Consider the following 22,344-nt stretch of genomic DNA (forward strand, 5'->3'; position numbering starts at 1 on the left):
GTGAGAAGGAGGAAACGTAGCAGCAGGCGGGCAGTTGTAAGCCAGGGATCTTGCGTTGCAAAGGCCGAAGATTTGTCGCTGTCCAGGAGGAGTCCGCAAACGTGATGGAGCTGAGGCCAGCACCGTAGCTCTTTAAGCACCTTTTGAGGATGAGGAGACTGGAGGAGATGACAGAGTGAGAGGGTGGTTTGGGTTGGAGGGGCCCACAACTGCCGTGCGCTTCCAGCACCCTCTTTCCGTGGGCCGAGCCGCATTCCGCTAGAGCGGGGTGCCCAAAGCCCCATCCAGCGTGCTGTGAGAGGCTTCCAGTGCCGGGGCGTCCTCGGTTTCTCTGGGTGACCTTTTCCTGCGCTCCACTGCCCCTCAGAGGACAAAGTCTCTTGCTGACGTCTAGTGTGACCCTCCTGCCTTTTAGTTGAAAGCCACTGGCCCTTGTCCTACCATGGCAGTCCGTGTTTACGTTTCCTACTCCGGGTGCCCCGTAGGCCCCCTTTGAGTCAAAGAATGGCTTGCTTTGGAAGGGGCCTCGGCAGTCACCTCGTTCCCACTCACTGCTGGCGGCACGGTTGCCGACCGCGGAACTCAAGCTGTAAGAGCAGGCTTCCCAGTGCTGCATTCAGCCTGGCCTCGAACCCCTCCGGGTTGGGGGAATGGGGGATCCAGAATCTTCCCTGGGCATCGCGCGGTGGTGCCTGACCTCCATCTCCCCCTGGCATCTGACCGTGATCCTTTTCATTTTAAAGCCGTGTTCTATCACTGTCTACCCGTGTGAGAAGTTGATTTCTCTCCTGCGTATGACGGACATCCCTTTAAGTGCCGGCAGGCTGCTACGTGGTCTTCCTGGTGCTTGGTCTTGTCCAGACGGAAGAGGCAGTGCTCCCTCAGCTTGTCTTGGTAGGAGAAGTGCTCCAGTCCTCTGGTCATCCTTGTGGCCCTGCTCTTGTCGCCCTCTATGCAAAGTCTGCCCGTCTTTCCTGAGCTGGTGGCCATGGACCTGAATGCATTACTCCAGACGGGGTGTCGCGAGGGCATTGGAGATTGGTTGCGTTGGGGAACAGTCACCTCCCCCACCCTGTTGGCCGCTCCTGTCGGTGCAGGCCAGTATACGGTTGGCCTTGGGGGCCGCAGGTGCGCGCTGCTAGCCCGCTTGAAGTTTTTCATCTACCAGGGCCCCTAAGTCCTTCTCGGCAGGTCTGCCGTCAAGGTGTTGATCTGTCATGCTGTGTAGGTATCTGGCGTTTTCCCCGCCCAAGCGCGGCACCTTGCACTTGACTTTGTTGAACCTTATTGGGTATTCATGAGCCCAGGTGGGTTTGCATTTGTCGAGGTGCGTTTGGATGGCCTCCGTTCCTTCTGCCGTGTCAGCTGCATGGCTCAGCTTGGGGCGTGAAGTCTGCAAACTTGCTGAGGGTGCAGTGGATTCCGTCAGCTGTGTGGCCGATGAAGATGTTGAAGAGCAGTGGCCCCGGGCCGGACCGTGCGGGACGCTGCTCGTGTCCGGCCTCCGCCTGGGCGTAGAGCCATTGACAGCAGCGCCAGGCCGCGACCATGGAGCCCATTCCTCATCCAGCGAATAGCTCACCCTTTGAAGCCACGTCTGTCCAGTTAAGTGATACGGGTGCGGGGCAAGCCTTGCAGAAATCCTTAGCGTAGACGGCATGGGTTGCCTTCCCGTTGTGCAGCGATGCGGTCACTCCGTCGTTGGAGGCCGCCTGGTTAGTCAGGCACGATGTGCCCTTGGTGAAGCCGTGCAGGCTGCCTGGGGTCTCCTGCTCATCCCTCTGTTCCTGGCAGGTCTGCTCCATGATCTTCCTAGGCACAGAGGTGAGGCTCATCGGCCCGTGGTTCCCGCCGTGTTCCTTCCTCCGTTTCATAAAGCGGGGAGGGATGTTTTCTTCTTTGCAGTCACCGGGGACTTTGCCTGACAGCCGTGACTTTTCTGACAGGGCGCAGAGCGGCTTTGCAGCCACGCGAGGCGTGGAGGAGCGCACAAGTTAAACTCCCACCCTCCCCAAAACTGCTTCTGTTGATGACGTGTGGTAGGGGGTGTCAGTTGTCCTAGTTCTGCTCCCTCCCAGCTCCTCGCGCCTTTTGCTGGCAATGGCTATGGCCCTGTGCAGCACCGCTTGGCAGCACGAGTAAGCGTCGGAGTGTTACCAGCGTTGTTTTTCTCCTAGAACCAAGGCACCGCATCGTGGCAGGCGCTCTGAAGGAAGGCATTCTATCCCAGCTGAAAGTAAGACGTAGCGCTATCCAAATGCATGCATGCTGTCCCCGGGTTGTCTACCCAGAGGGGAGACGGAGCGGTTGCCAATCAGGTGCATCCCCTCCCCCTGCGCCCCCGTCTTGGTGGCGTAAGATGACTGTAGCTTCCCATCTCTTAGCTCTCTTGTCTCCTTCCTCGTCTCTGCCTTTCTCTTCTCTGCTTCCCCAAGATAGCTCTGCCTCCCCGTAGAAGCTGAGGCTTTTGGGTTTCTCTTTGTGGGATGAGAGTGTGACAGGATTTGCGTGAAGAGTCAACCGCTGCGGTCATACGCCGCCTTCGTGTTCTCCGTCGTGGTTCTCAAGACGCGAGTCAAGTGTGGGGCTAATTTCACACGAATGAGGCACAAGCCGTCACTGCGGTACTGCTGTGACCATCGAGCTTCTGTGCTGAAAGGGGTGATCAGCTTATTCCTTCGAGCTCGTTAGCCATAACCGGACGGTCGTGCCGCCGCGGGTGTCCCTCCTTTGGCTGCTTTTTGTGCCGAACTCGTGGATGTCCGTCCACCGTCAGGGCTGACGCGAGTTTTCAAAGGTGCGCGTGAGAGTCGTGGGGTGGGTTTCCCCCGAAAGGGGCTTGTGAGATTGAGCGAAAGGAGGCAGTGGCAGGCAGTTTTGTAAAGGAGAACTTTTATTTTGTCGGAATAAATAAAAGAATAAATAGGTGAATAAATAGGCGTTTGTATAAATAGTTGAATAAATAGATAAGTAGGAAGAGGGTGGGAGGTGCGTTTGGGGCTAAGTGCGCGTGTTGCCTGTGAGGTTGTTGATGCGCCGGAACCATTCACGAGCTTGCAGGAGGACGAGGTCCCAGGCGCAGTCGCTGTAGTCGTTATCGCTGAGGAAGGTGCGGAGGCAGCTGAAGTGTTTGCTGATGGTGAGGTGAAGGTTTCGAGGCCGTCGTGTCCGGGAGCGCGTGTCGCTGTTTTTTTCCAGGCACTGCTCGAGGTGCTGGGTGTAGCGCTGGATGTGGCTGAGGAGGCTTTGGCGTTGGCTTTCGATCCAGTGGGGTGGAGTGCTTGGTCCGCTGAGGATACTGAAGAGGTCCTGAAGAATGTCGTGGGTGGTTTTGTCAGTTTGCCAGATGTTGCTGGTGTCCAGGATGGTGTCGTTGAAGGAGCAAGGCGACGCGCTGTGCTGTGGGCACAGCTGGGGTGGGCTGGGAGCCATGTCCCCTAGGAGCTGGAGGCTGTCGCGAGAGAAGGTGGCGTCCTGGGGGCGAAGGTGGCTGCAGGCGGAGGCGGTGGCGGTGGTGGCGAGAGCTTTCAGAAGGAGCGTGAGGAGCAGGATGCCGTACCCCCGTGGGTGCTGTGGGCTTGCAGGCACAGGCATGGTGGCAGTGGCGTTGTGCTGGGCAGGAGGCTGGTGGGGCTCGGTGGCGGTGCCGGTGGTGGCAGCGGTCTGTGTGCTGCCGCGGTGCCGGCTTTATGTAGTGTGGCATCTTTCCCTTCCTCGCTTTCCTGTTGCCGAGAGATTTTGCCCGTGGCTTTCACTTTTGGCTATTGGTTTTTGTGGTCTGCGAGCAAGTGGCTTGGCTGTGTGTGGGGCGGTTGGTGGAGGTGCTTGTCCGGCGGTGTGTTGTGGGGTGGCTGGCTGCAAGGGTTGGAAGGGGGATGTGAAAGTGGTGGGGCGGAATGTTCTGGGCCAGCTGTTGTGCAGATACTTTTCTTTTTTTTTCATCCTTTCCTTTAGGCGGGCAGCGAGAGCTGTGGTGATTCCTTCAGTGAAATCCCTCTTCCTGTTCGACTCTGCTTTTCTTACGTAATGCCATAATGCTGTAATTGGCCTTGGTCTTTCGACTTGAGTGAGATGTGTGTTTCCCGTGGTTTGCTTCCCGTGCATCGTTTCTGTTTGTTTTTCACAAAGCATTGACAAGCGATGCGTGATGGAAGAACCTTGGGTAGTTTCCGGCGGCGTGAGGAACTTTGGGCCGGCTGCTGTTGCGGTCGGAGGAGGCAGCGCCGCCTGTGTCGGAAGCTGCTGAGGATATGTAGAAAAGGCTTGTGGTTGAGGAAGAAAGAGAAAGGGAAGGTATCCTTCCGAGCATGGCCTGCGGCTGTGGTGCTCGTCAGGCGACGCGTCGCCTTCCTCCATGGTCTTTTCCTTGCTTCCTGTGGCATCGGGTGAGAAGGAGGAAACGTAGCAGCAGGCGGGCAGTTGTAAGCCAGGGATCTTGCGTTGCAAAGGCCGAAGATTTGTTGCTGTCCAGGAGGAGTCCGCAAACGTGATGGAGCTGAGGCCAGCACCGTAGCTCTTTAAGCACCTTTTGAGGATGAGGAGACTGGAGGAGATGACAGAGTGAGAGGGTGGTTTGGGTTGGAGGGGCCCACAACTGCCGTGCGCTTCCAGCACCCTCTTTCCGTGGGCCGAGCCGCATTCCGCTAGAGCGGGGTGCCCAAAGCCCCATCCAGCGTGCTGTGAGAGGCTTCCGGTGCCGGGGCGTCCTCGGTTTCTCTGGGTGACCTTTTCCTGCGCTCCACTGCCCCTCAGAGGACAAAGTCTCTTGCTGACGTCTAGTGTGACCCTCCTGCCTTTTAGTTGAAAGCCACTGGCCCTTGTCCTACCATGGCAGTCCGTGTTTACGTTTCCTACTCCGGGTGCCCCGTAGGCCCCCTTTGAGTCAAAGAATGGCTTGCTTTGGAAGGGGCCTCGGCAGTCACCTCGTTCCCACTCACTGCTGGCGGCACGGTTGCCGACCGCGGAACTCAAGCTGTAAGAGCAGGCTTCCCAGTGCTGCATTCAGCCTGGCCTCGAACCCCTCCGGGTTGGGGGAATGGGGGATCCAGAATCTTCCCTGGGCATCGCGCGGTGGTGCCTGACCTCCGTCTCCCCCTGGCATCTGACCGTGATCCTTTTCATTTTAAAGCCGTGTTCTATCACTGTCTACCCGTGTGAGAAGTTGATTTCTCTCCTGCGTATGACGGACATCCCTTTAAGTGCCGGCAGGCTGCTACGTGGTCTTCCTGGTGCTTGGTCTTGTCCAGACGGAAGAGGCAGTGCTCCCTCAGCTTGTCTTGGTAGGAGAAGTGCTCCAGTCCTCTGGTCATCCTTGTGGCCCTGCTCTTGTCGCCCTCTATGCAAAGTCTGCCCGTCTTTCCTGAGCTGGTGGCCATGGACCTGAATGCATTACTCCAGACGGGGTGTCGCGAGGGCATTGGAGATTGGTTGCGTTGGGGAACAGTCACCTCCCCCACCCTGTTGGCCGCTCCTGTCGGTGCAGGCCAGTATACGGTTGGCCTTGGGGGCCGCAGGTGCGCGCTGCTAGCCCGCTTGAAGTTTTTCATCTACCAGGGCCCCTAAGTCCTTCTCGGCAGGTCTGCCGTCAAGGTGTTGATCTGTCATGCTGTGTAGGTATCTGGCGTTTTCCCCGCCCAAGCGCGGCACCTTGCACTTGACTTTGTTGAACCTTATTGGGTATTCATGAGCCCAGGTGGGTTTGCATTTGTCGAGGTGCGTTTGGATGGCCTCCGTTCCTTCTGCCGTGTCAGCTGCATGGCTCAGCTTGGGGCGTGAAGTCTGCAAACTTGCTGAGGGTGCAGTGGATTCCGTCAGCTGTGTGGCCGATGAAGATGTTGAAGAGCAGTGGCCCCGGGCCGGACCGTGCGGGACGCTGCTCGTGTCCGGCCTCCGCCTGGGCGTAGAGCCATTGACAGCAGCGCCAGGCCGCGACCATGGAGCCCATTCCTCATCCAGCGAATAGCTCACCCTTTGAAGCCACGTCTGTCCAGTTAAGTGATACGGGTGCGGGGCAAGCCTTGCAGAAATCCTTAGCGTAGACGGCATGGGTTGCCTTCCCGTTGTGCAGCGATGCGGTCACTCCGTCGTTGGAGGCCGCCTGGTTAGTCAGGCACGATGTGCCCTTGGTGAAGCCGTGCAGGCTGCCTGGGGTCTCCTGCTCATCCCTCTGTTCCTGGCAGGTCTGCTCCATGATCTTCCTAGGCACAGAGGTGAGGCTCATCGGCCCGTGGTTCCCGCCGTGTTCCTTCCTCCGTTTCATAAAGCGGGGAGGGATGTTTTCTTCTTTGCAGTCACCAGGGACTTTGCCTGACAGCCGTGACTTTTCTGACAGGGCGCAGAGCGGCTTTGCAGCCACGCGAGGCGTGGAGGAGCGCACAAGTTAAACTCCCACCCTCCCCAAAACTGCTTCTGTTGATGACGTGTGGTAGGGGGTGTCAGTTGTCCTAGTTCTGCTCCCTCCCAGCTCCTCGCGCCTTTTGCTGGCAATGGCTATGGCCCTGTGCAGCACCGCTTGGCAGCACGAGTAAGCGTCGGAGTGTTACCAGCGTTGTTTTTCTCCTAGAACCAAGGCACCGCATCGTGGCAGGCGCTCTGAAGGAAGGCATTCTATCCCAGCTGAAAGTAAGACGTAGCGCTATCCAAATGCATGCTGTCCCCGGGTTGTCTACCCAGAGGGGAGACGGAGCGGTTGCCAATCAGGTGCATCCCCTCCCCCTGCGCCCCCGTCTTGGTGGCGTAAGATGACTGTAGCTTCCCATCTCTTAGCTCTCTTGTCTCCTTCCTCGTCTCTGCCTTTCTCTTCTCTGCTTCCCCAAGATAGCTCTGCCTCCCCGTAGAAGCTGAGGCTTTTGGGTTTCTCTTTGTGGGATGAGAGTGTGACAGGATTTGCGTGAAGAGTCAACCGCTGCGGTCATACGCCGCCTTCGTGTTCTCCGTCGTGGTTCTCAAGACGCGAGTCAAGTGTGGGGCTAATTTCACACGAATGAGGCACAAGCCGTCACTGCGGTACTGCTGTGACCATCGAGCTTCTGTGCTGAAAGGGGTGATCAGCTTATTCCTTCGAGCTCGTTAGCCATAACCGGACGGTCGTGCCGCCGCGGGTGTCCCTCCTTTGGCTGCTTTTTGTGCCGAACTCGTGGATGTCCGTCCACCGTCAGGGCTGACGCGAGTTTTCAAAGGTGCGCGTGAGAGTCGTGGGGTGGGTTTCCCCCGAAAGGGGCTTGTGAGATTGAGCGAAAGGAGGCAGTGGCAGGCAGTTTTGTAAAGGAGAACTTTTATTTTGTCGGAATAAATAAAAGAATAAATAGGTGAATAAATAGGCGTTTGTATAAATAGTTGAATAAATAGATAAGTAGGAAGAGGGTGGGAGGTGCGTTTGGGGCTAAGTGCGCGTGTTGCCTGTGAGGTTGTTGATGCGCCGGAACCATTCACGAGCTTGCAGGAGGACGAGGTCCCAGGCGCAGTCGCTGTAGTCGTTATCGCTGAGGAAGGTGCGGAGGCAGCTGAAGTGTTTGCTGATGGTGAGGTGAAGGTTTCGAGGCCGTCGTGTCCGGGAGCGCGTGTCGCTGTTTTTTTCCAGGCACTGCTCGAGGTGCTGGGTGTAGCGCTGGATGTGGCTGAGGAGGCTTTGGCGTTGGCTTTCGATCCAGTGGGGTGGAGTGCTTGGTCCGCTGAGGATACTGAAGAGGTCCTGAAGAATGTCGTGGGTGGTTTTGTCAGTTTGCCAGATGTTGCTGGTGTCCAGGATGGTGTCGTTGAAGGAGCAAGGCGACGCGCTGTGCTGTGGGCACAGCTGGGGTGGGCTGGGAGCCATGTCCCCTAGGAGCTGGAGGCTGTCGCGAGAGAAGGTGGCGTCCTGGGGGCGAAGGTGGCTGCAGGCGGAGGCGGTGGCGGCGAGAGCTTTCAGAAGGAGCGTGAGGAGCAGGATGCCGTACCCCCGTGGGTGCTGTGGGCTTGCAGGCACAGGCATGGTGGCAGTGGCGTTGTGCTGGGCAGGAGGCTGGTGGGGCTCGGTGGCGGTGCCGGTGGTGGCAGCGGTCTGTGTGCTGCCGCGGTGCCGGCTTTATGTAGTGTGGCATCTTTCCCTTCCTCGCTTTCCTGTTGCCGAGAGATTTTGCCCGTGGCTTTCACTTTTGGCTATTGGTTTTTGTGGTCTGCGAGCAAGTGGCTTGGCTGTGTGTGGGGCGGTTGGTGGAGGTGCTTGTCCGGCGGTGTGTTGTGGGGTGGCTGGCTGCAAGGGTTGGAAGGGGGATGTGAAAGTGGTGGGGCGGAATGTTCTGGGCCAGCTGTTGTGCAGATACTTTTCTTTTTTTTTCATCCTTTCCTTTAGGCGGGCAGCGAGAGCTGTGGTGATTCCTTCAGTGAAATCCCTCTTCCTGTTCGACTCTGCTTTTCTTACGTAATGCCATAATGCTGTAATTGGCCATGGTCTTTCGACTTGAGTGAGATGTGTGTTTCCCGTGGTTTGCTTCCCGTGCATTGTTTCTGTTTGTTTTTCACAAAGCATTGACAAGCGATGCGTGATGGAAGAACCTTGGGTAGTTTCCGGCGGCGTGAGGAACTTTGGGCCGGCTGCTGTTGCGGTCGGAGGAGGCAGCGCCGCCTGTGTCGGAAGCTGCTGAGGATATGTAGAAAAGGCTTGTGGTTGAGGAAGAAAGAGAAAGGGAAGGTATCCTTCCGAGCGTGGCCTGCGGCTGTGGTGCTCGTCAGGCGACGCGTCGCCTTCCTCCATGGTCTTTTCCTTGCTTCCTGTGGCATCGGGTGAGAAGGAGGAAACGTAGCAGCAGGCGGGCAGTTGTAAGCCAGGGATCTTGCGTTGCAAAGGCCGAAGATTTGTCGCTGTCCAGGAGGAGTCCGCAAACGTGATGGAGCTGAGGCCAGCACCGTAGCTCTTTAAGCACCTTTTGAGGATGAGGAGACTGGAGGAGATGACAGAGTGAGAGGGTGGTTTGGGTTGGAGGGGCCCACAACTGCCGTGCGCTTCCAGCACCCTCTTTCCGTGGGCCGAGCCGCATTCCGCTAGAGCGGGGTGCCCAAAGCCCCATCCAGCGTGCTGTGAGAGGCTTCCGGTGCCGGGGCGTCCTCGGTTTCTCTGGGTGACCTTTTCCTGCGCTCCACTGCCCCTCAGAGGACAAAGTCTCTTGCTGACGTCTAGTGTGACCCTCCTGCCTTTTAGTTGAAAGCCACTGGCCCTTGTCCTACCATGGCAGTCCGTGTTTACGTTTCCCACTCCGGGTGCCCCGTAGGCCCCCTTTGAGTCAAAGAATGGCTTGCTTTGGAAGGGGCCTCGGCAGTCACCTCGTTCCCACTCACTGCTGGCGGCACGGTTGCCGACCGCGGAACTCAAGCTGTAAGAGCAGGCTTCCCAGTGCTGCATTCAGCCTGGCCTCGAACCCCTCCGGGTTGGGGGAATGGGGGATCCAGAATCTTCCCTGGGCATCGCGCGGTGGTGCCTGACCTCCGTCTCCCCCTGGCATCTGACCGTGATCCTTTTCATTTTAAAGCCGTGTTCTATCACTGTCTACCCGTGTGAGAAGTTGATTTCTCTCCTGCGTATGACGGACATCCCTTTAAGTGCCGGCAGGCTGCTACGTGGTCTTCCTGGTGCTTGGTCTTGTCCAGACGGAAGAGGCAGTGCTCCCTCAGCTTGTCTTGGTAGGAGAAGTGCTCCAGTCCTCTGGTCATCCTTGTGGCCCTGCTCTTGTCGCCCTCTCTGCAAAGTCTGCCCGTCTTTCCTGAGCTGGTGGCCATGGACCTGAACGCATTACTCCAGACGGGGTGTCGCGAGGGCATTGGAGATTGGTTGCGTTGGGGGACAGTCACCTCCCCCACCCTGTTGGCCGCTCCTGTCGGTGCAGGCCAGTATGCGGTTGGCCTTGGGGGCCGCAGGTGCGCGCTGCTAGCCCGCTTGAAGTTTTTCATCTACCAGGGCCCCTAAGTCCTTCTCGGCAGGTCTGCCGTCAAGGTGTTGATCTGTCATGCTGTGTAGGTATCTGGCGTTTTCCCCGCCCAAGCGCGGCACCTTGCACTTGACTTTGTTGAACCTTATTGGGTATTCATGAGCCCAGGTGGGTTTGCATTTGTCGAGGTGCGTTTGGATGGCCTCCGTTCCTTCTGCCGTGTCAGCTGCATGGCTCAGCTTGGGGCGTGAAGTCTGCAAACTTGCTGAGGGTGCAGTGGATTCCGTCAGCTGTGTGGCCGATGAAGATGTTGAAGAGCAGTGGCCCCGGGCCGGACCGTGCGGGACGCTGCTCGTGTCCGGCCTCCGCCTGGGCGTAGAGCCATTGACAGCAGCGCCAGGCCGCGACCATGGAGCCCATTCCTCATCCAGCGAATAGCTCACCCTTTGAAGCCACGTCTGTCCAGTTAAGTGATACGGGTGCGGGGCAAGCCTTGCAGAAATCCTTAGCGTAGACGGCATGGGTTGCCTTCCCGTTGTGCAGCGATGCGGTCACTCCGTCGTTGGAGGCCGCCTGGTTAGTCAGGCACGATGTGCCCTTGGTGAAGCCGTGCAGGCTGCCTGGGGTCTCCTGCTCATCCCTCTGTTCCTGGCAGGTCTGCTCCATGATCTTCCTAGGCACAGAGGTGAGGCTCATCGGCCCGTGGTTCCCGCCGTGTTCCTTCCTCCGTTTCATAAAGCGGGGAGGGATGTTTTCTTCTTTGCAGTCACCGGGGACTTTGCCTGACAGCCGTGACTTTTCTGACAGGGCGCAGAGCGGCTTTGCAGCCACGCGAGGCGTGGAGGAGCGCACAAGTTAAACTCCCACCCTCCCCAAAACTGCTTCTGTTGATGACGTGTGGTAGGGGGTGTCAGTTGTCCTAGTTCTGCTCCCTCCCAGCTCCTCGCGCCTTTTGCTGGCAATGGCTATGGCCCTGTGCAGCACCGCTTGGCAGCACGAGTAAGCGTCGGAGTGTTACCAGCGTTGTTTTTCTCCTAGAACCAAGGCACCGCATCGTGGCAGGCGCTCTGAAGGAAGGCATTCTATCCCAGCTGAAAGTAAGACGTAGCGCTATCCAAATGCATGCATGCTGTCCCCGGGTTGTCTACCCAGAGGGGAGACGGAGCGGTTGCCAATCAGGTGCATCCCCTCCCCCTGCGCCCCCGTCTTGGTGGCGTAAGATGACTGTAGCTTCCCATCTCTTAGCTCTCTTGTCTCCTTCCTCGTCTCTGCCTTTCTCTTCTCTGCTTCCCCAAGATAGCTCTGCCTCCCCGTAGAAGCTGAGGCTTTTGGGTTTCTCTTTGTGGGATGAGAGTGTGACAGGATTTGCGTGAAGAGTCAACCGCTGCGGTCATACGCCGCCTTCGTGTTCTCCGTCGTGGTTCTCAAGACGCGAGTCAAGTGTGGGGCTAATTTCACACGAATGAGGCACAAGCCGTCACTGCGGTACTGCTGTGACCATCGAGCTTCTGTGCTGAAAGGGGTGATCAGCTTATTCCTTCGAGCTCGTTAGCCATAACCGGACGGTCGTGCCGCCGCGGGTGTCCCTCCTTTGGCTGCTTTTTGTGCCGAACTCGTGGATGTCCGTCCACCGTCAGGGCTGACGCGAGTTTTCAAAGGTGCGCGTGAGAGTCGTGGGGTGGGTTTCCCCCGAAAGGGGCTTGTGAGATTGAGCGAAAGGAGGCAGTGGCAGGCAGTTTTGTAAAGGAGAACTTTTATTTTGTCGGAATAAATAAAAGAATAAATAGGTGAATAAATAGGCGTTTGTATAAATAGTTGAATAAATAGATAAGTAGGAAGAGGGTGGGAGGTGCGTTTGGGGCTAAGTGCGCATGTTGCCTGTGAGGTTGTTGATGCGCCGGAACCATTCACGAGCTTGCAGGAGGACGAGGTCCCAGGCGCAGTCGCTGTAGTCGTTATCGCTGAGGAAGGTGCGGAGGCAGCTGAAGTGTTTGCTGATGGTGAGGTGAAGGTTTCGAGGCCGTCGTGTCCGGGAGCGCGTGTCGCTGTTTTTTTCCAGGCACTGCTCGAGGTGCTGGGTGTAGCGCTGGATGTGGCTGAGGAGGCTTTGGCGTTGGCTTTCGATCCAGTGGGGTGGAGTGCTTGGTCCGCTGAGGATACTGAAGAGGTCCTGAAGAATGTCGTGGGTGGTTTTGTCAGTTTGCCAGATGTTGCTGGTGTCCAGGATGGTGTCGTTGAAGGAGCAAGGCGACGCGCTGTGCTGTGGGCACAGCTGGGGTGGGCTGGGAGCCATGTCCCCTAGGAGCTGGAGGCTGTCGCGAGAGAAGGTGGCGTCCTGGGGGCGAAGGTGGCTGCAGGCGGAGGCGGTGGCGGTGGTGGCGAGAGCTTTCAGAAGGAGCGTGAGGAGCAGGATGCCGTACCCCCGTGGGTGCTGTGGGCTTGCAGGCACAGGCATGGTGGCAGTGGCGTTGTGCTGGGCAGGAGGCTGGTGGGGCTCGGTGGCGGTGCCGGTGGTGGCAGCGGTCTGTGTGCTGCCGCGGTGCCGGCTTTATGTAGTGTGGCATCTTTCCCTTCCTCGCTTTCCTGTTGCCGAGAGATTTTGCCCGTGGCTTTCACTTTTGGCTATTGGTTTTTGTGGTCTGCGAGCAAGTGGCTTGGCTGTGTGTGGGGCGGTTGGTGGAGGTGCTTGTCCGGCGGTGTGTTGTGGGGTGGCTGGCTGCAAGGGTTGGAAGGGGGATGTGAAAGTGGTGGGGCGGAATGTTCTGGGCCAGCTGTTGTGCAGATACTTTTCTTTTTTTTTCATCCTTTCCTTTAGGCGGGCAGCGAGAGCTGTGGTGATTCCTTCAGTGAAATCCCTCTTCCTGTTCGACTCTGCTTTTCTTACGTAATGCCATAATGCTGTAATTGGCCTTGGTCTTTCGACTTGAGTGAGATGTGTGTTTCCCGTGGTTTGCTTCCCGAGCATTGTTTCTGTTTGTTTTTCACAAAGCATTGACAAGCGATGCGTGATGGAAGAACCTTGGGTAGTTTCCGGCGGCGTGAGGAACTTCGGGCCGGCTGCTGTTGCGGTCGGAGGAGGCAGCGCCGCCTGTGTCGGAAGCTGCTGAGGATATGTAGAAAAGGCTTGTGGTTGAGGAAGAAAGAGAAAGGGAAGGTATCCTTCCGAGCGTGGCCTGCGGCTGTGGTGCTCGTCAGGCGACGCGTCGCCTTCCTCCATGGTCTTTTCCTTGCTTCCTGTGGCATCGGGTGAGAAGGAAGAAACGTAGCAGCAGGCGGGCAGTTGTAAGCCAGGGATCTTGCGTTGCAAAGGCCGAAGATTTGTCGCTGTCCAGGAGGAGTCCGCAAACGTGATGGAGCTGAGGCCAGCACTGTAGCTCTTTAAGCACCTTTTGAGGATGAGGAGACTGGAGGAGATGACAGAGTGAGAGGGTGGTTTGGGTTGGAGGGGCCCACAACTGCCGTGCGCTTCCAGCACCCTCTTTCCGTGGGCCGAGCCGCATTCCGCTAGAGCGGGGTGCCCAAAGCCCCATCCAGCGTGCTGTGAGAGGCTTCCGGTGCCGGGGCGTCCTCGGTTTCTCTGGGTGACCTTTTCCTGCGCTCCACTGCCCCTCAGAGGACAAAGTCTCTTGCTGACGTCTAGTGTGACCCTCCTGCCTTTTAGTTGAAAGCCACTGGCCCTTGTCCTACCATGGCAGTCCGTGTTTACGTTTCCCACTCCGGGTGCCCCGTAGGCCCCCTTTGAGTCAAAGAATGGCTTGCTTTGGAAGGGGCCTCGGCAGTCACCTCGTTCCCACTCACTGCTGGCGGCACGGTTGCCGACCGCGGAACTCAAGCTGTAAGAGCAGGCTTCCCAGTGCTGCATTCAGCCTGGCCTCGAACCCCTCCGGGTTGGGGGAATGGGGGATCCAGAATCTTCCCTGGGCATCGCGCGGTGGTGCCTGACCTCCGTCTCCCCCTGGCATCTGACCGTGATCCTTTTCATTTTAAAGCCGTGTTCTATCACTGTCTACCCGTGTGAGAAGTTGATTTCTCTCCTGCGTATGACGGACATCCCTTTAAGTGCCGGCAGGCTGCTACGTGGTCTTCCTGGTGCTTGGTCTTGTCCAGACGGAAGAGGCAGTGCTCCCTCAGCTTGTCTTGGTAGGAGAAGTGCTCCAGTCCTCTGGTCATCCTTGTGGCCCTGCTCTTGTCGCCCTCTATGCAAAGTCTGCCCGTCTTTCCTGAGCTGGTGGCCATGGACCTGAACGCATTACTCCAGACGGGGTGTCGCGAGGGCATTGGAGATTGGTTGCGTTGGGGGACAGTCACCTCCCCCACCCTGTTGGCCGCTCCTGTCGGTGCAGGCCAGTATGCGGTTGGCCTTGGGGGCCGCAGGTGCGCGCTGCTAGCCCGCTTGAAGTTTTTCATCTACCAGGGCCCCTAAGTCCTTCTCGGCAGGTCTGCCGTCAAGGTGTTGATCTGTCATGCTGTGTAGGTATCTGGCGTTTTCCCCACCCAAGCGCGGCACCTTGCACTTGACTTTGTTGAACCTTATTGGGTATTCATGAGCCCAGGTGGGTTTGCATTTGTCGAGGTGCGTTTGGATGGCCTCCGTTCCTTCTGCCGTGTCAGCTGCATGGCTCAGCTTGGGGCGTGAAGTCTGCAAACTTGCTGAGGGTGCAGTGGATTCCGTCAGCTGTGTGGCCGATGAAGATGTTGAAGAGCAGTGGCCCCGGGCCGGACCGTGCGGGACGCTGCTCGTGTCCGGCCTCCGCCTGGGCGTAGAGCCATTGACAGCAGCGCCAGGCCGCGACCATGGAGCCCATTCCTCATCCAGCGAATAGCTCACCCTTTGAAGCCACGTCTGTCCAGTTAAGTGATACGGGTGCGGGGCAAGCCTTGCAGAAATCCTTAGCGTAGACGGCATGGGTTGCCTTCCCGTTGTGCAGCGATGCGGTCACTCCGTCGTTGGAGGCCGCCTGGTTAGTCAGGCACGATGTGCCCTTGGTGAAGCCGTGCAGGCTGCCTGGGGTCTCCTGCTCATCCCTCTGTTCCTGGCAGGTCTGCTCCATGATCTTCCTAGGCACAGAGGTGAGGCTCATCGGCCCGTGGTTCCCGCCGTGTTCCTTCCTCCGTTTCATAAAGCGGGGAGGGATGTTTTCTTCTTTGCAGTCACCGGGGACTTTGCCTGACAGCCGTGACTTTTCTGACAGGGCGCAGAGCGGCTTTGCAGCCACGCGAGGCGTGGAGGAGCGCACAAGTTAAACTCCCACCCTCCCCAAAACTGCTTCTGTTGATGACGTGTGGTAGGGGGTGTCAGTTGTCCTAGTTCTGCTCCCTCCCAGCTCCTCGCGCCTTTTGCTGGCAATGGCTATGGCCCTGTGCAGCACCGCTTGGCAGCACGAGTAAGCGTCGGAGTGTTACCAGCGTTGTTTTTCTCCTAGAACCAAGGCACCGCATCGTGGCAGGCGCTCTGAAGGAAGGCATTCTATCCCAGCTGAAAGTAAGACGTAGCGCTATCCAAATGCATGCATGCTGTCCCCGGGTTGTCTACCCAGAGGGGAGACGGAGCGGTTGCCAATCAGGTGCATCCCCTCCCCCTGCGCCCCCGTCTTGGTGGCGTAAGATGACTGTAGCTTCCCATCTCTTAGCTCTCTTGTCTCCTTCCTCGTCTCTGCCTTTCTCTTCTCTGCTTCCCCAAGATAGCTCTGCCTCCCCGTAGAAGCTGAGGCTTTTGGGTTTCTCTTTGTGGGATGAGAGTGTGACAGGATTTGCGTGAAGAGTCAACCGCTGCGGTCATACGCCGCCTTCGTGTTCTCCGTCGTGGTTCTCAAGACGCGAGTCAAGTGTGGGGCTAATTTCACACGAATGAGGCACAAGCCGTCACTGCGGTACTGCTGTGACCATCGAGCTTCTGTGCTGAAAGGGGTGATCAGCTTATTCCTTCGAGCTCGTTAGCCATAACCGGACGGTCGTGCCGCCGCGGGTGTCCCTCCTTTGGCTGCTTTTTGTGCCGAACTCGTGGATGTCCGTCCACCGTCAGGGCTGACGCGAGTTTTCAAAGGTGCGCGTGAGAGTCGTGGGGTGGGTTTCCCCCGAAAGGGGCTTGTGAGATTGAGCGAAAGGAGGCAGTGGCAGGCAGTTTTGTAAAGGAGAACTTTTATTTTGTCGGAATAAATAAAAGAATAAATAGGTGAATAAATAGGCGTTTGTATAAATAGTTGAATAAATAGATAAGTAGGAAGAGGGTGGGAGGTGCGTTTGGGGCTAAGTGCGCATGTTGCCTGTGAGGTTGTTGATGCGCCGGAACCATTCACGAGCTTGCAGGAGGACGAGGTCCCAGGCGCAGTCGCTGTAGTCGTTATCGCTGAGGAAGGTGCGGAGGCAGCTGAAGTGTTTGCTGATGGTGAGGTGAAGGTTTCGAGGCCGTCGTGTCCGGGAGCGCGTGTCGCTGTTTTTTTCCAGGCACTGCTCGAGGTGCTGGGTGTAGCGCTGGATGTGGCTGAGGAGGCTTTGGCGTTGGCTTTCGATCCAGTGGGGTGGAGTGCTTGGTCCGCTGAGGATACTGAAGAGGTCCTGAAGAATGTCGTGGGTGGTTTTGTCAGTTTGCCAGATGTTGCTGGTGTCCAGGATGGTGTCGTTGAAGGAGCAAGGCGACGCGCTGTGCTGTGGGCACAGCTGGGGTGGGCTGGGAGCCATGTCCCCTAGGAGCTGGAGGCTGTCGCGAGAGAAGGTGGCGTCCTGGGGGCGAAGGTGGCTGCAGGCGGAGGCGGTGGCGGTGGTGGCGAGAGCTTTCAGAAGGAGCGTGAGGAGCAGGATGCCGTACCCCCGTGGGTGCTGTGGGCTTGCAGGCACAGGCATGGTGGCAGTGGCGTTGTGCTGGGCAGGAGGCTGGTGGGGCTCGGTGGCGGTGCCGGTGGTGGCAGCGGTCTGTGTGCTGCCGCGGTGCCGGCTTTATGTAGTGTGGCATCTTTCCCTTCCTCGCTTTCCTGTTGCCGAGAGATTTTGCCCGTGGCTTTCACTTTTGGCTATTGGTTTTTGTGGTCTGCGAGCAAGTGGCTTGGCTGTGTGTGGGGCGGTTGGTGGAGGTGCTTGTCCGGCGGTGTGTTGTGGGGTGGCTGGCTGCAAGGGTTGGAAGGGGGATGTGAAAGTGGTGGGGCGGAATGTTCTGGGCCAGCTGTTGTGCAGATACTTTTCTTTTTTTTTCATCCTTTCCTTTAGGCGGGCAGCGAGAGCTGTGGTGATTCCTTCAGTGAAATCCCTCTTCCTGTTCGACTCTGCTTTTCTTACGTAATGCCATAATGCTGTAATTGGCCTTGGTCTTTCGACTTGAGTGAGATGTGTGTTTCCCGTGGTTTGCTTCCCGTGCATCGTTTCTGTTTGTTTTTCACAAAGCATTGACAAGCGATGCGTGATGGAAGAACCTTGGGTAGTTTCCGGCGGCGTGAGGAACTTTGGGCCGGCTGCTGTTGCGGTCGGAGGAGGCAGCGCCGCCTGTGTCGGAAGCTGCTGAGGATATGTAGAAAAGGCTTGTGGTTGAGGAAGAAAGAGAAAGGGAAGGTATCCTTCCGAGCGTGGCCTGCGGCTGTGGTGCTCGTCAGGCGACGCGTCGCCTTCCTCCATGGTCTTTTCCTTGCTTCCTGTGGCATCGGGTGAGAAGGAAGAAACGTAGCAGCAGGCGGGCAGTTGTAAGCCAGGGATCTTGCGTTGCAAAGGCCGAAGATTTGTCGCTGTCCAGGAGGAGTCCGCAAACGTGATGGAGCTGAGGCCAGCACCGTAGCTCTTTAAGCACCTTTTGAGGATGAGGAGACTGGAGGAGATGACAGAGTGAGAGGGTGGTTTGGGTTGGAGGGGCCCACAACTGCCGTGCGCTTCCAGCACCCTCTTTCCGTGGGCCGAGCCGCATTCCGCTAGAGCGGGGTGCCCAAAGCCCCATCCAGCGTGCTGTGAGAGGCTTCCGGTGCCGGGGCGTCCTCGGTTTCTCTGGGTGACCTTTTCCTGCGCTCCACTGCCCCTCAGAGGACAAAGTCTCTTGCTGACGTCTAGTGTGACCCTCCTGCCTTTTAGTTGAAAGCCACTGGCCCTTGTCCTACCATGGCAGTCCGTGTTTACGTTTCCCACTCCGGGTGCCCCGTAGGCCCCCTTTGAGTCAAAGAATGGCTTGCTTTGGAAGGGGCCTCGGCAGTCACCTCGTTCCCACTCACTGCTGGCAGCACGGTTGCCGACCGCGGAACTCAAGCTGTAAGAGCAGGCTTCCCAGTGCTGCATTCAGCCTGGCCTCGAACCCCTCCGGGTTGGGGGAATGGGGGATCCAGAATCTTCCCTGGGCATCGCGCGGTGGTGCCTGACCACCGTCTCCCCCTGGCATCTGACCGTGATCCTTTTCATTTTAAAGCCGTGTTCTATCACTGTCTACCCGTGTGAGAAGTTGATTTCTCTCCTGCGTATGACGGACATCCCTTTAAGTGCCGGCAGGCTGCTACGTGGTCTTCCTGGTGCTTGGTCTTGTCCAGACGGAAGAGGCAGTGCTCCCTCAGCTTGTCTTGGTAGGAGAAGTGCTCCAGTCCTCTGGTCATCCTTGTGGCCCTGCTCTTGTCGCCCTCTCTGCAAAGTCTGCCCGTCTTTCCTGAGCTGGTGGCCATGGACCTGAACGCATTACTCCAGACGGGGTGTCGCGAGGGCATTGGAGATTGGTTGCGTTGGGGGACAGTCACCTCCCCCACCCTGTTGGCCGCTCCTGTCGGTGCAGGCCAGTATGCGGTTGGCCTTGGGGGCCGCAGGTGCGTGCTGCTAGCCCGCTTGAAGTTTTTCATCTACCAGGGCCCCTAAGTCCTTCTCGGCAGGTCTGCCGTCAAGGTGTTGATCTGTCATGCTGTGTAGGTATCTGGCGTTTTCCCCACCCAAGCGCGGCACCTTGCACTTGACTTTGTTGAACCTTATTGGGTATTCATGAGCCCAGGTGGGTTTGCATTTGTCGAGGTGCGTTTGGATGGCCTCCGTTCCTTCTGCCGTGTCAGCTGCATGGCTCAGCTTGGGGCGTGAAGTCTGCAAACTTGCTGAGGGTGCAGTGGATTCCGTCAGCTGTGTGGCCGATGAAGATGTTGAAGAGCAGTGGCCCCGGGCCGGACCGTGCGGGACGCTGCTCGTGTCCGGCCTCCGCCTGGGCGTAGAGCCATTGACAGCAGCGCCAGGCCGCGACCATGGAGCCCATTCCTCATCCAGCGAATAGCTCACCCTTTGAAGCCACGTCTGTCCAGTTAAGTGATACGGGTGCGGGGCAAGCCTTGCAGAAATCCTTAGCGTAGACGGCATGGGTTGCCTTCCCGTTGTGCAGCGATGCGGTCACTCCGTCGTTGGAGGCCGCCTGGTTAGTCAGGCACGATGTGCCCTTGGTGAAGCCGTGCAGGCTGCCTGGGGTCTCCTGCTCATCCCTCTGTTCCTGGCAGGTCTGCTCCATGATCTTCCTAGGCACAGAGATGAGGCTCATCGGCCCGTGGTTCCCGCCGTGTTCCTTCCTCCGTTTCATAAAGCGGGGAGGGATGTTTTCTTCTTTGCAGTCACCGGGGACTTTGCCTGACAGCCGTGACTTTTCTGACAGGGCGCAGAGCGGCTTTGCAGCCACGCGAGGCGTGGAGGAGCGCACAAGTTAAACTCCCACCCTCCCCAAAACTGCTTTTGTTGATGACGTGTGGTAGGGGGTGTCAGTTGTCCTAGTTCTGCTCCCTCCCAGCTCCTCGCGCCTTTTGCTGGCAATGGCTATGGCCCTGTGCAGCACCGCTTGGCAGCACGAGTAAGCGTCGGAGTGTTACCAGCGTTGTTTTTCTCCTAGAACCAAGGCACCGCATCGTGGCAGGCGCTCTGAAGGAAGGCATTCTATCCCAGCTGAAAGTAAGACGTAGCGCTATCCAAATGCATGCATGCTGTCCCCGGGTTGTCTACCCAGAGGGGAGACGGAGCGGTTGCCAATCAGGTGCATCCCCTCCCCCTGCGCCCCCGTCTTGGTGGCGTAAGATGACTGTAGCTTCCCATCTCTTAGCTCTCTTGTCTCCTTCCTCGTCTCTGCCTTTCTCTTCTCTGCTTCCCCAAGATAGCTCTGCCTCCCCGTAGAAGCTGAGGCTTTTGGGTTTCTCTTTGTGGGATGAGAGTGTGACAGGATTTGCGTGAAGAGTCAACCGCTGCGGTCATACGCCGCCTTCGTGTTCTCCGTCGTGGTTCTCAAGACGCGAGTCAAGTGTGGGGCTAATTTCACACGAATGAGGCACAAGCCGTCACTGCGGTACTGCTGTGACCATCGAGCTTCTGTGCTGAAAGGGGTGATCAGCTTATTCCTTCGAGCTCGTTAGCCATAACCGGACGGTCGTGCCGCCGCGGGTGTCCCTCCTTTGGCTGCTTTTTGTGCCGAACTCGTGGATGTCCGTCCACCGTCAGGGCTGACGCGAGTTTTCAAAGGTGCGCGTGAGAGTCGTGGGGTGGGTTTCCCCCGAAAGGGGCTTGTGAGATTGAGCGAAAGGAGGCAGTGGCAGGCAGTTTTGTAAAGGAGAACTTTTATTTTGTCGGAATAAATAAAAGAATAAATAGGTGAATAAATAGGCGTTTGTATAAATAGTTGAATAAATAGATAAGTAGGAAGAGGGTGGGAGGTGCGTTTGGGGCTAAGTGCGCATGTTGCCTGTGAGGTTGTTGATGCGCCGGAACCATTCACGAGCTTGCAGGAGGACGAGGTCCCAGGCGCAGTCGCTGTAGTCGTTATCGCTGAGGAAGGTGCGGAGGCAGCTGAAGTGTTTGCTGATGGTGAGGTGAAGGTTTCGAGGCCGTCGTGTCCGGGAGCGCGTGTCGCTGTTTTTTTCCAGGCACTGCTCGAGGTGCTGGGTGTAGCGCTGGATGTGGCTGAGGAGGCTTTGGCGTTGGCTTTCGATCCAGTGGGGTGGAGTGCTTGGTCCGCTGAGGATACTGAAGAGGTCCTGAAGAATGTCGTGGGTGGTTTTGTCAGTTTGCCAGATGTTGCTGGTGTCCAGGATGGTGTCGTTGAAGGAGCAAGGCGACGCGCTGTGCTGTGGGCACAGCTGGGGTGGGCTGGGAGCCATGTCCCCTAGGAGCTGGAGGCTGTCGCGAGAGAAGGTGGCGTCCTGGGGGCGAAGGTGGCTGCAGGCGGAGGCGGTGGCGGTGGTGGCGAGAGCTTTCAGAAGGAGCGTGAGGAGCAGGATGCCGTACCCCCGTGGGTGCTGTGGGCTTGCAGGCACAGGCATGGTGGCAGTGGCGTTGTGCTGGGCAGGAGGCTGGTGGGGCTCGGTGGCGGTGCCGGTGGTGGCAGCGGTCTGTGTGCTGCCGCGGTGCCGGCTTTATGTAGTGTGGCATCTTTCCCTTCCTTGCTTTCCTGTTGCCGAGAGATTTTGCCCGTGGCTTTCACTTTTGGCTATTGGTTTTTGTGGTCTGCGAGCAAGTGGCTTGGCTGTGTGTGGGGCGGTTGGTGGAGGTGCTTGTCCGGCGGTGTGTTGTGGGGTGGCTGGCTGCAAGGGTTGGAAGGGGGATGTGAAAGTGGTGGGGCGGAATGTTCTGGGCCAGCTGTTGTGCAGATACTTTTCTTTTTTTTTCATCCTTTCCTTTAGGCGGGCAGCGAGAGCTGTGGTGATTCCTTCAGTGAAATCCCTCTTCCTGTTCGACTCTGCTTTTCTTACGTAATGCCATAATGCTGTAATTGGCCTTGGTCTTTCGACTTGAGTGAGATGTGTGTTTCCCGTGGTTTGCTTCCCGTGCATCGTTTCTGTTTGTTTTTCACAAAGCATTGACAAGCGATGCGTGATGGAAGAACCTTGGGTAGTTTCCGGCGGCGTGAGGAACTTCGGGCCGGCTGCTGTTGCGGTCGGAGGAGGCAGCGCCGCCTGTGTCGGAAGCTGCTGAGGATATGTAGAAAAGGCTTGTGGTTGAGGAAGAAAGAGAAAGGGAAGGTATCCTTCCGAGCATGGCCTGCGGCTGTGGTGCTCGTCAGGCGACGCGTCGCCTTCCTCCATGGTCTTTTCCTTGCTTCCTGTGGCATCGGGTGAGAAGGAGGAAACGTAGCAGCAGGCGGGCAGTTGTAAGCCAGGGATCTTGCGTTGCAAAGGCCGAAGATTTGTCGCTGTCCAGGAGGAGTCCGCAAACGTGATGGAGCTGAGGCCAGCACCGTAGCTCTTTAAGCACCTTTTGAGGATGAGGAGACTGGAGGAGATGACAGAGTGAGAGGGTGGTTTGGGTTGGAGGGGCCCACAACTGCCGTGCGCTTCCAGCACCCTCTTTCCGTGGGCCGAGCCGCATTCCGCTAGAGCGGGGTGCCCAAAGCCCCATCCAGCGTGCTGTGAGAGGCTTCCGGTGCCGGGGCGTCCTCGGTTTCTCTGGGTGACCTTTTCCTGCGCTCCACTGCCCCTCAGAGGACAAAGTCTCTTGCTGACGTCTAGTGTGACCCTCCTGCCTTTTAGTTGAAAGCCACTGG

General features: G+C 57.7%; 6 protein-coding genes across 33 annotated transcripts in view; 1 reads left to right on the forward strand and 5 right to left on the reverse strand.

The window, feature by feature from the left end:
• The window catches only part of UBAP2 (ubiquitin associated protein 2), a 121,163-nt gene that overhangs the window by 68,235 nt on the left and 30,584 nt on the right, over positions 1-22,344 (forward strand). The gene's annotated exons all lie outside the window — the stretch shown is intronic.
• Positions 1,412-5,606, reverse strand: LOC146754173 (interferon type A1/A2-like). Its single transcript, XM_085529788.1, has one exon. It carries the CDS (start codon positions 3,592-3,594, stop codon positions 3,001-3,003), a length of 594 nt encoding a protein of 197 aa, XP_085385914.1. The 5' UTR covers positions 3,595-5,606; the 3' UTR covers positions 1,412-3,000.
• Positions 7,195-9,488, reverse strand: LOC146754174 (interferon type A1/A2-like). Its single transcript, XM_085529794.1, has one exon. It carries the CDS (start codon positions 7,967-7,969, stop codon positions 7,382-7,384), a length of 588 nt encoding a protein of 195 aa, XP_085385920.1. The 5' UTR covers positions 7,970-9,488; the 3' UTR covers positions 7,195-7,381.
• LOC146754175 (interferon type A1/A2-like) lies at positions 11,629-12,500 on the reverse strand. Its single transcript, XM_085529793.1, has one exon. The coding sequence runs from the start codon at positions 12,352-12,354 to the stop codon at positions 11,761-11,763; it is 594 nt and encodes a 197-aa protein (XP_085385919.1). The 5' UTR covers positions 12,355-12,500; the 3' UTR covers positions 11,629-11,760.
• On the reverse strand, positions 15,261-16,888 carry LOC146754176 (interferon type A1/A2-like). The gene has a single exon (XM_085529792.1). The coding sequence runs from the start codon at positions 16,737-16,739 to the stop codon at positions 16,146-16,148; it is 594 nt and encodes a 197-aa protein (XP_085385918.1). The 5' UTR covers positions 16,740-16,888; the 3' UTR covers positions 15,261-16,145.
• Positions 19,419-21,480, reverse strand: LOC146754177 (interferon type A1/A2-like). The gene has a single exon (XM_085529791.1). It carries the CDS (start codon positions 21,122-21,124, stop codon positions 20,531-20,533), a length of 594 nt encoding a protein of 197 aa, XP_085385917.1. The 5' UTR covers positions 21,125-21,480; the 3' UTR covers positions 19,419-20,530.

The sequence above is a fragment of the Coturnix japonica genome, chromosome Z (assembly GCF_054131305.1).
Source record: "Coturnix japonica strain WE chromosome Z, WE-NBRP24, whole genome shotgun sequence".
Lineage (NCBI taxonomy): Eukaryota > Metazoa > Chordata > Aves > Galliformes > Phasianidae > Coturnix > Coturnix japonica.

What these genes read in the sequence shown, in the direction of transcription:
- LOC146754173 (XM_085529788.1), bottom strand. Translation starts at nt 3,594, where the DNA reads ATGCCTGTGCCTGCAAGCCCACAGCACCCACGGGGGTACGGCATCCTG.
- LOC146754174 (XM_085529794.1), bottom strand. Translation starts at nt 7,969, where the DNA reads ATGCCTGTGCCTGCAAGCCCACAGCACCCACGGGGGTACGGCATCCTG.
- LOC146754175 (XM_085529793.1), bottom strand. Translation starts at nt 12,354, where the DNA reads ATGCCTGTGCCTGCAAGCCCACAGCACCCACGGGGGTACGGCATCCTG.
- LOC146754176 (XM_085529792.1), bottom strand. Translation starts at nt 16,739, where the DNA reads ATGCCTGTGCCTGCAAGCCCACAGCACCCACGGGGGTACGGCATCCTG.
- LOC146754177 (XM_085529791.1), bottom strand. Translation starts at nt 21,124, where the DNA reads ATGCCTGTGCCTGCAAGCCCACAGCACCCACGGGGGTACGGCATCCTG.